General features: G+C 36.3%; 1 protein-coding gene across 1 annotated transcript in view; it reads right to left on the bottom strand.

Annotated features, from left to right (window-relative positions):
- Positions 1-10,050, bottom strand: part of LOC102850627 (microcephalin-like) — a 229,600-nt gene extending 219,550 nt beyond the window's left edge. The window contains exon 1 of the mRNA XM_006895026.1: positions 9,428-10,050. Within this exon, the coding sequence (XP_006895088.1) occupies positions 9,428-10,050 (623 nt within the window). The remainder of the gene's footprint in view (positions 1-9,427) is intronic.
- Positions 10,051-11,049: the final 999 nt, after the last annotated feature.

Here is an 11,049-nt window from a genome sequence, read left to right as displayed (position 1 = left end):
CCTATCTATCTATCTATCCTATACATGCATACATATATATATGTATGTGTATATGTATATGTATATATCCCCAGCACACACACACACACACACATATAACCCCAGCATATATATAAAACCAACATATACATAAAACCAACACACAAATATATATCCAACATATATATCCAACAAATATATCTCCAACAAATATATATCCAACATATATATATATCCAACATATATATATATATAACCAACATAGATAGATAGATAGATTATAGAGCATACAAATAAAGTATATTGGTTTGTCACATTAAACAGTTTCCTAAAACCAGTTGTATTATTTGTATCTTAGCATTCATTATGAAAAGTTTCTTCTGTCTACATTTATCCCCAATTTGGGCTTTTCAGCCTTTTTCACTTAGTTGACAATCTGTGGTGATAATATTTATTGCAGATATACTCTCCCATTCTGTGACTTCACTTTTCACACTCTTAATGGTATCTTCTGATGAGTAGTTGTGTAACAGTTTTTCAGTTTTTCTTTTTGCATAGCATCTTTTCCTTCTGCCTTCATTACTTTTATGTTTAATTGACTATGCGAAGGCTTTTGATTGTGTGGACCATAATGAACTATGGTTAACACTGAAAAGAGTGGAAATCACAGACCACTTAATTATGCTCTTGTGAAACCTCTATTTAGTCCAAGAATCTGTTGTCCAACTACAGCAAGAGAACACTACATGGTTTAAAATTAGGAAAGATATATGTCAAAGTTATATCCTGTCTTCGTATCTATTCAATCTGTACAGAAAATTTTAGAAGCTGGACTCTATGAACAATGTAGCAACAGAATTGGAGGAAGACTCATAACAACCTGCTCTTGTGCAGATGATATAACCTTGCTTTCTAAAAGTGAGGAAGACATAAAATGCTTACTACAGAAGATCAAAAACTACAGCCTTTAATGTGTATTGCATCTCAACATCAGGAACATACATCTTCACTACTGAATTAATAAGAAACAACATAGATAGATGAAAGATTTGGATATACAATAGACATCCTTGGTATGAACAGGGAGGCTATCAGGATACATATTGCATGAGGCAAATCTGTTGTCAGGGACACTCCTCATTACTGAGGAGCAATGATACAGTTTGAAGATGAAGGTGTGCCTGAGTCAGGCCATGATCTATTCCATCACTTGCTAGGCATCTGAGAACTGAACAGTGAATAAAGATGACAGAAGAAAAATTGGTGCCTTTGATTTGCGGTGTTGGAGAAGAGTACTGAATATTCCATGGACTGAAAGGAACAAAATAGTATGTCTTGGGAAATTGCAGCCATAGTTTTTCTTTGTGAAGTTTTGTCTTATACTTTGGGCATGTTGCTAAGAGAGGCTATTCCTTGGAAAGAGACATCATGCTTGGAAAGGTGAAAGATCAGCAAAAGAGAGGAAGTCCCTCAAAGAGATGGATTTACGCAGTGACTACAGTAATAGGCTCAAGTCAGTCAGAGATGATGAAGGTGGCACAGGATAGGGCAGAGTTCAGATCTGTTGTTCATAGATCTCTATGAGTCTTTCTCCACTTGACAACACCTAACAATAATGACAACAAAAACTTATTGTTGTTGAGTCAGAACCGACCATAGCTGACTCTCCAGGGGATTTTCAGAGGCTGACATTGGAAATAACCCATCTTTCTCCCATGGAGCACCTGATGGATTTGAACTACCTGCCTTTGGATTGACAGTACAATTCTTTACCACTAGGCCCCCAGAGTTCCTTTAGCTATGAATTGGGTTGGGTTTTTCTGTTACAAGATAGCATCTTATTTCAAGGGCAGAAATGGTCTCTATTCTTTCTTCTAAAAGGCTTACGATTTTATATTTCAATTTTAGTCTGGACTCCAGAATGAGTTTTAGAACTGGAGAGTTTGCTATACACAAAACAAAGAATTATTGAAGTTGAGATCTGACCAAGAACTTAGTTCCTTAAATCTCACTCAGATATACCAATGCAGTGCTATTGAATAAAAATAGTATCAGAAGAAACAAGTGAACAACAGATAAAGCTAGAAATTCAGAAAAGCTGTTATGAGAGCAATGATAAGGGGCAGGAGCTTTTTTTGGAGTATCTCTGCCAATCTGATGGGCAAATTAATTTGTGATAAATGATTAATAAGGGTTTATTCTCCTGACTCATACACATACTTTGATTCTTACTAAATAATCCAAACTCTAGAAACTCATTTACTCATTATTTTAGCCTTTCCTAGTCAGCCTATTGAGTTGCACATTCTCTTATATTATACATCTTTCAATTTTAATATTTTTAAAGTTAATTTGTAGAGAAAGTAATTCTAAGAGAATAGTATTACTATTTACTGGTGTTGAGTCAGAATATACAACTTACCTTTTATTGAGTTTCTAAGTCTGTAAATCAGGTAGAAAAAGATTGCTCTTCTTTTTCCCAAAGTGTGACTTGTGGTCTAAAACTGTCAGAGAAACTCATAATTTGGGTTGTTGTTAAGTGCCATCGAGTTGTATATGACTCATAGCGACCCTATGAACAAAATAACTGAATACTTGTATAACTTTCATCATTTCTCCACATTCATAGAATTTCTGGAGACAAGACAGTTCTTCTTTTTTTTTTTTTTTTAAAGCCATTTCTGAAGTGGATGCCACTCCTGCTTCCAAGCTTGATTTTATTTAAATTGAGGATCTCCACCAAACACTGTCCACCATGGGTAACCATTATCACATTTGATACATCAGTGTCACAGTGTTTAGAATCACAGCAACCACAAGTTACCTCTGTACGGCAAAAGGACAGACCAGTGCTATGCCACTTAGAAAAGTGTTGACCCCAAACAATTAAACCAGGCTTGAGGGCCACGCACTAAAATCACCCACCTTTGGCTTGGTAGCATATCTGTCTATCCACTAGGCCAATAGACGACTTCCAAACTGGATTCCAGCCCCATATTGCTAAATCAAATGTGGTTTTTTAAAAATAGGGGGCCGAATCACATCATCTCACACCCTTTAACGAGTCAACGTTCCACCCTAATCCTCACCAGAACCGGCAAACAAGCCTCTGTAAAATCCGGCTGCTGCGCATGACTTCCAAACTGGATTCTCTAATTTAGGTTAACAGCTTGATTTCTCTATAGACTATACCATCAGAGCTCCCTTAAAGACAATATTATTGTTAAGTACGTCAAGTGAACTACAACTCATAGTGGCCCTATGAACAATAGATTTGAATCTTGTCTTATTATGCACCATTCTTTTGAGCTCTGTCATTCTCAAATCTATTGTGGAGCTCACAGTGCCAGTCTATCTTCTGAAGGGTATTCCTCTCATTCGTTGACTCTACTTTTCTCAGCATAATGTCTCTCTCTGAAGCCTGCTTTCTTCGGAAAATATGCTGAAAGTGAGATGTAGTTTCACCATCCTTTCCTCTAAGGAGTACTCTGATTATACTTCCTTCAAGACAAATTTGGAAATTGGGAGTTTTTTTCAAGACAAAATTCTATTCCTACAGTAATATGTTGAAGAGGGGAAGAAGGAGGTGGAGAAGAGGACACTGATGAAGATTTAAGAATTCCCAGACTCTTTAATATTTAATTATGTGCAAACCTGCCCTTTAGAACTTGTAGACACCTCAGGGAAAAGTATTATACCAGGTAATGAATTTTTATTATGCTTTATCTTACACCTGAGCTGTCTCATTGAATCTATAGTTTATCACATGAATTGTATAAGATTTTTTTTAAAACCCTTTGATTGTAAATCTTGAGGAATAGTATTTAAATAGTATGCACCATTGCAGTTTTGGATTCATAGTAAGTATTTGAAATTTGGAGAGTGTCTCTTGTGATTTCATTCAGTCAGGGGTATAGATTAATATATACAGGCTGTAATGAAATTTTCCATTGAGAGAAAATTATAAAGTATACTCTTGAATATTATAATTCATACATGTGCTTGATTCCTTGAAAGATAAGAAATTTGTTAATTTGAAATGCTAGTCAAGTACTTTCACTTATTTTTCCCCCTAAGTAACAGAATGTTGATTAAGATAATCATGAAGATTTTCTAATTATATTATTTAAGATTACCTTTTATGTATGATGTGTAATTTTCTAGACTTAAAAATGGCACATTTATTTTTGGTTATATAAAAAATATTCAATACCTATTTGCTGAATGAACAAAATTGCAAATACTACTTTTAAGTTGCCATGCTTCATTTAACTATGTTTTTTCCCAACATTTAATGTTTTGGAAAAATGATATCCTTGTGAATATTGAAATTATTCAAGTCTGCCTCTGTCACTGCTATCATTAATATATATTTTTTCCCCATGCATTTAAAATACTCTAGCTCCTGCTAACATTAATGAAATTTCCCCAGTATTACTATGGCTAACAAAATACAAGAAACAAATAAAAATAAACATACGAAACACTGTTTTGGGGGGGAAAATGTCAGTACTTGGAAATCCTTGAAATATTAAAATTCTGCATGAAAGCATCGAAATTCATTCTTGAAGAGGTCCTTTTCCTCTGTCTTCTCATCTTCAGATGAGACTATCATATAGCCCTTTAATTAGTATATTGCTTTTTTGCCTTCCTTGTTGTATGATGTTATCAAAGGGCACCCAGGTTTGTGCTGTTGCGCTATTAACTCATTAGATGGCAATAAAGTATATTTGGATATCAATAAGTAACATATATGAGCCAATCATTTCATAGTAAATAGGAATTAGAAATTCATAAAAGAAAATTATATATAACAACTGATAAGTTGATCCTAGTAACTTATTTAGTCTTTAATATAAAGTCACTTATTGATTTAACTTATTTCATACACAAAGAGGAATGTTAAAAAAGATAGAATGGTGAGAAGAAGGTAGGGGATGGGCATTATTGGATGAATGAAGTCTGAGCAGGTATCAAAGCAAAGGCAGATTGGGGACTGAGTTAAATCAGGAGAAATGATAACCAAATATCACACAGAGTGTGTCGAGAACTTTTCTAGCTGAGCAACAGGCTAACATTAGGAAATACAGACTTTACCAAGAATAAAAAACAAAGGAACTTAGAGTGTGAGTTGTAGGACTGGATAAAATATTTTGGAAAGATAGAGCCTGTCTTTGTTTTAATTTTTATTTCATTTTAAATTTTTAATTAAAAAATGAAATTAAAAACAATTTTAATTTTACAGAACAAGTGGGAACGTTAGTACTAAAATTTCCCATACACCCAACTCCCTCTAATGTTAACATCTTACATAAGGATACTGTATCCTTGGCAAAATCTACCTCCTGAGCTATGTACTTGATTTAGATTGGGTACAATTCTTATTTCCCATCTTTCTTGTGGGGTGGAGAAGATTATCCAGAAAAAAAAAGGGAAGCAATGACTTTACTGTGCTTATTTACTAATCTGTAGTGAAAAGTTTCACAGAAACATGTGAAACTATTCACTACAGAGTAATAAGTAAAAATAAACCTATTGCATTGGGAAAGTCAGTTGTGAGGGACCTCTCAAGAGTACTGAAGAGCAACAACGTCAGGCTGGAGACTAAGGTGTCTGATTCGGTCTATAGTCTTTGCAATTAGGTGCTATGCATCAGAGAGTTGGACAGTGAATAGGGATGATAGAAAGAGAATTGATGCCTTTGAGCTGTGGTGCTGGAGAAGAGTAAATATACCATGGACTGCTAGGAGAACAAACAGGTTTGTCCTGGAGAAGGTGAAGCTGGAATGCTCCTTGGAGTCAAGGATTCTAAAGCTTCGTCTAACATATTTTGCAAGGTGGGACTGGTCCTTGGAGATGGACATCATGTTTGGCAGAGTGGAGGAATGGTGCAGGAGAGGAAGACCCTCGATGAGATGGATTGATTCTGTGACTGAAGTGGTGGGAATGAGTGCGTTTGAGATGGCGAGGTTGGCACAGGATAGAACGGCGTTTAGGGCTCTCATACATAGGGTCACTATGAGTCACAAGCGACTCAATAAAACATAACAACAATAACAACAGTCCTTCTCTTGCGTATTAAGAATTATAAAATTCAACAGTGGCTTTGATTCTTAGGAAGGTGATGTGGATTTGGGAAAAAGATAAATGTCAGCCTATTTAGATAAAGAATTTTTGATGTGGTATAAAAATGTGTAATTGTTCACTACATATTAGTAAATGCAAATGATCTTGTGCTTACCTTATTGTTGTTAGATGCAGTTATGTTGACTCCAACTCATAGCCACCCTATGTACAAAATCTTGCCTTGTCCTGTGCAATCTTCACAGTCTCTGTTCTGCTAAGTCCTTTGTTGTAGACGTTTCCATCTCATTGAGAGTATTTCTATTTTTCACTGAACCTCTGGTTTTCCAACATTGATGTCCTTCTCCAGGAACTGGCCACCCTAATATTATTCCCAAAATATGTGAGAAGATATATCACTATCCTTGCCTTTAAGGAGCATCCTGGCTATGTTGCTTCCAAGATAGATTTGTTCATTCTTCTGACAGTCAATGTTATTGTCGTTGCTGTGTGCTGTTGAGTCACTTGTGACCCAATATACAGCAGCTTTGAACCCTTTTCTGTTCTGAGCCAGTCTCACTGATATCAACACACCAACCCCCATTTTCCCAGATACTGTATCAATCCATTTCATCCGAGGTCTTTCTCTCCTGCACTGCCCTGCTACCCTTCTGTGCATGTCATTCTCCAAGAACCGGTCTCTCCTGGCCACGTGCTTGAAGTATGTGAGCTGGAGTTTCAAAATCCTAGCCACCAATGAGAGACTTGGTTTCACCTTCTCCAAGACAGACTTACTTAATTCTTGGAAGTCCATGGTATGTTCAAGGCTCTCGAGCACCACAATTCGAAGGCATCTATTCTTTTTCTGTCATCTTTCGTCATTGTCCAGCTCTCTGGATCATAATAAGAAATTGCGAAGACCATGGCCTGGATTAGGCATATCTTTGTCTCTAGATTGACGTCATTGCTTTTCATGGTATAGTATATTAAATATTTTTAATCAGTACAACAATTCAAGGACATCAGTTCTTTGTGTTCCTTTTTCATTTCCCAATTTTTATGTGGTTCAGGCACACCTTAGTTTTTAAAGTTACATACTTTTTCTATAGCACTTGAAAGAGGTCTTTGGGAGCAGATTTATCCAAAGCAGTATGTTATTTGATTTCTTTTCTTTTTTTTTTATAGCTTGCAGATGTATTGACTGTGGATTCAAGTAAAATGAAATCCTTGGCAACTTCAATATTTCTTGCATTTATCATGATGTTTTTTATTTATCTAGTTGTGAGAACTTTTGTTTTCTTTGTATTAAATTATAATCCTGAAGTATATACTGAAGTATATACTATAGTCTTTCAACTTCACTGGTAAGTTTTTTACTTCCATCTTGGAAAATCCAACACTGGTAAACTTCCCTGGATTTAGTGGTGTAACCTAGAGGAAGTTTGCTTCAGATCAGTGTGTTTAACTGAACTGTATGCCACTCTTCTGTGGCAATGAGTAGCTGAAATCTCTAGTCAGGTTGGCTTTGATAAAATTAGTATGTAATTTTAATATGAGATGTACTGATCTCATTTTCCTTTTGTAAGAAAGGTCTTTTGATCTGTTACCAAAATTTTGCCAATGAAACCTCTGTGGACACGAGTCCAGTCAATAATCAATCGTGGGGATGAGGCAGCCAGTACAAGGGAAACATTTCCTTTTATTATGCCTGGGATCATCCCAAATTTGGCACCACTGATACCATAACAGCTAACGAGAATAAGAGCACTACTCTCCTTTTTTCTGAAGGAGAGATTATATGGAGACTATTCCCCACTCATTCATGTGTATATAGTGTAATCTAGTAGGAAATATATACTAATAAAAGTGAAAAAGTTTTATGAGCAATATCGGGGATGAATTTCCCTGGAAGACGAATTTGATTATGATCTCAACTTTTAAGTTATTTGCATATCTTAAATGTTTGCGTGATCCCAGTATTGCAGCATTCCCCACATCCCCCAAGGTTGTGACATCCCCTGTGAATGGGACAGCTCTGGCACCACAGGAACAAGAGAAGAACAAAGAGCACAAGGCCCCACTTGCCCTGTGCTTCTTCAGGCTGATCCAAGTGCACAGCTGCCACTTACATCAAAGGCAATGCAGCTTACAGAGATGAGAGGGAAGATCACACACTGGCACTTAGTGGTTTCCTTTTATTTTCTCCTGATTGCTAATGCCAGTGCCCCCGGAGATGGAATCATTTCAGTATCAGCAGAGGCTCATTTCTAAAAGCACTCATGTTTGCACAGGGCAGAAGCAAAGAGAAATGAATATTATGGCATTTTTCTATATATACAGACTTGTTTTATAATCATTAAATTTTTCCGAGTGTCAAGAAATCATGTTATTAGTAGAATACACAGGGGGGAAAAACCCCAGAAAATGATAAAGGCAACTTTAAAACCATTCAACTCTAAACACTCAACTGACATTGACCATCTATGATGCATCACGTATTGTGCTTAAAATAACTGCTAATAACATACAAAGAATTTCTATATAATATTTCCTCTCTGCCTTTACCTCTTTGTGTATTTCTTTATCTTTTTTAATATTCATATATATGTTGTTTTGTTAGGTGTCATTGAGTCAAGAATAAAGCATAATGACCCTTGTTGTTGCTGCTGTATTGTGCTGTTGAGTCATTTGCCACTCATAGCGACCCTATGTACAATAACCCTAAACCCTTCTCTATCTCTTGCCAATATTACTGTCTCTGACAAACCAACACCATTGTCCCAATGACGGAATCAATCCATCTCATTGAGGATCTTCCTTTCCTGTGCTGTCCCTCCAAACTCCCAAGCATGACATCCCTCTCCAAGGACTGATCCCGCCTTGTAACATGTCTAAAGTATGTCAGATGGATTAAAAAATGAAGATATGTTTTACTGTCTTGCTCTTATTAAAATGGGATGACCATTCTTGTACTGGAAACTTTTTACAGAGAAGTCTATTCTCATTTGTGCAAATATGTTATCTTAGGGAGGAAGATAAACAAAGTGGAAGAACTACACTGAAGCATCCGGTCATCAGAAGCTGGATGATTAAAGACTGTAGAGAGAGATATACCTATCCTGTACAGTACTAATTAGAAGGTAGAGAAGTTAGATAAATCTATGCTGTAGGTAATGATTAGAAGTTAGAGAAGCTTCATTTTAATTCGTGCTCAGTCATTTCATACCTGAGTGATCTTGGAGAAGTTATTTAACCTTTCTGTGTTTCATTTTATTATGTTACCAAACCAAGACAAAACTCAGTACCTTTATATCTGTTCAGATTCATAACCACCTCCAGAGATTTTTTTTAATCTACTTTTGTCTTTATTTTTTTTTTAAAAAAAGAAAACCAAATTAGGTCCCCTTCAATGTCCACTGATTTCTTTTTATGAAATTTATATGATGCTGGTAGGTCATATCTCAGTTCTGCAATAATATCTATCTTGATTTTCCATTCTGCAGCTTTCTTTTGAATGTGTTCTCTAGTTGATGATTTGTGTAAAGAATAAACAGCTGTTCTTGCCATTTCCAAAGCGGTCTTCAGAAAAACCATATCTGTTCCTTTATTATTCTTGGTCCCAAAGGGAGGGTTCATAATTACTGTATCAAATGACTTGGTCATTTTGTTAGATAATGAACAAACATCACATTGAACCTTGTCAACATTTGTTAACTCAAACTCTTCTACATTCCTGTTAAATATTTCCAATGCATCTTCATCTATGTCAAATCCAATACACAACCCTGCTCCTAACATTGCAGCTCCGATGCTAAGCACTCCACAACCACATCCTAGATCTGCAACCACTTTATTTTCAATGTCATCGTATGTGTTATGGATTGTATAGAGCATACATGCTGCAATGTGTGGCCTGGTCGGATACTGTTCTAAAAGTAGTTTGGGCTTTTCGAACTCATCTACCTGTTGCAGGCGACTCTCGAGTTCCTTAAGCCTCAGTTTCTTCATCTGTTTTTTTTGAAGTGTGGAGTGGCAGAGTTTACCAGGACCAGATCTGCAGAGAAATCTGTTTAATCCGGATTTAATTCTCCAGTGTCTGGGATCCACTAGCTGCTTCGCTCAAAACAATGCTGTTCAAATCCGACAGTTGCTCTCGAACACCAACTACAGCTTCGTCTGAAGCCGACGCAAGTTCACTAGCAAGGAATCCACAACCTCGAGCAGCTTCCGGAAACCCAGAGATTTTCTTAAGCTGTAACTCTTTAGTGTTCTGGTGGCATAGTGAGTACAGTGTCGTGTTGCTAACCAAAAAATTTCCTATGTTACCGGTGGTTTGAATACACCAGTGAATCCAATGGGAAAAGTTGGGTGATCCTTCCATTAAAATTTATAACCTTGGAAACCCGTTGGAGTGTCACTATGAGTTGTGTTCAACTTGAGGGTGATGAGTGAGCAACTGAAATATGTATAGGAGGAGATAATCCTTCTCTTGGGGGGTTGGGAAGCTGACAAATTTGAGGTCCTGACATTTTAAGTGGCAGAGGTCAATTTGAGGTTCTGGCCTTTCAATTGGCAGATCTCATTTTGAGGTCCTGACCTTTCAAAACATTTTGATGTTATAAATAAACTACACCATCAGAACCTATTATTTATTATCTCACTATGAAAGTGATAGGAATATTCTATAGAACTTTTGGGAAGGGCTTTAGAAAGATTATACACGTTAAGGATTCGTATATGATGTCAGGTACATACTTCTAGAGGCAGATTCTCAAACAGATCTGTCCTGAACATCATGTTCTTCTGAAGAGCACATATGTTGTTAGTCCTTCCAGTACCTTAAGGATTTTTCAATTTCTACCTACCATTCTCATGTGAGTTCTCTTATCTCTTTTATCTTTTCTTTCTGTTCCTTATTTTTTTCTCTCTTCTTTTCTGTTTTACCATTCCGTTCCTTGTTTCTTTACTTAAATCTTTTTCTAAAAAACTTTCATGAACAATATTTCT

The sequence above is a fragment of the Elephantulus edwardii genome, unplaced genomic scaffold (assembly GCF_000299155.1).
Source record: "Elephantulus edwardii isolate Elephantulus edwardi_28Jun2011 unplaced genomic scaffold, EleEdw1.0 scaffold00154, whole genome shotgun sequence".
Classification (NCBI taxonomy): domain Eukaryota; kingdom Metazoa; phylum Chordata; class Mammalia; order Macroscelidea; family Macroscelididae; genus Elephantulus; species Elephantulus edwardii.
This window is presented reverse-complemented; position numbering and strand designations above follow the sequence as displayed.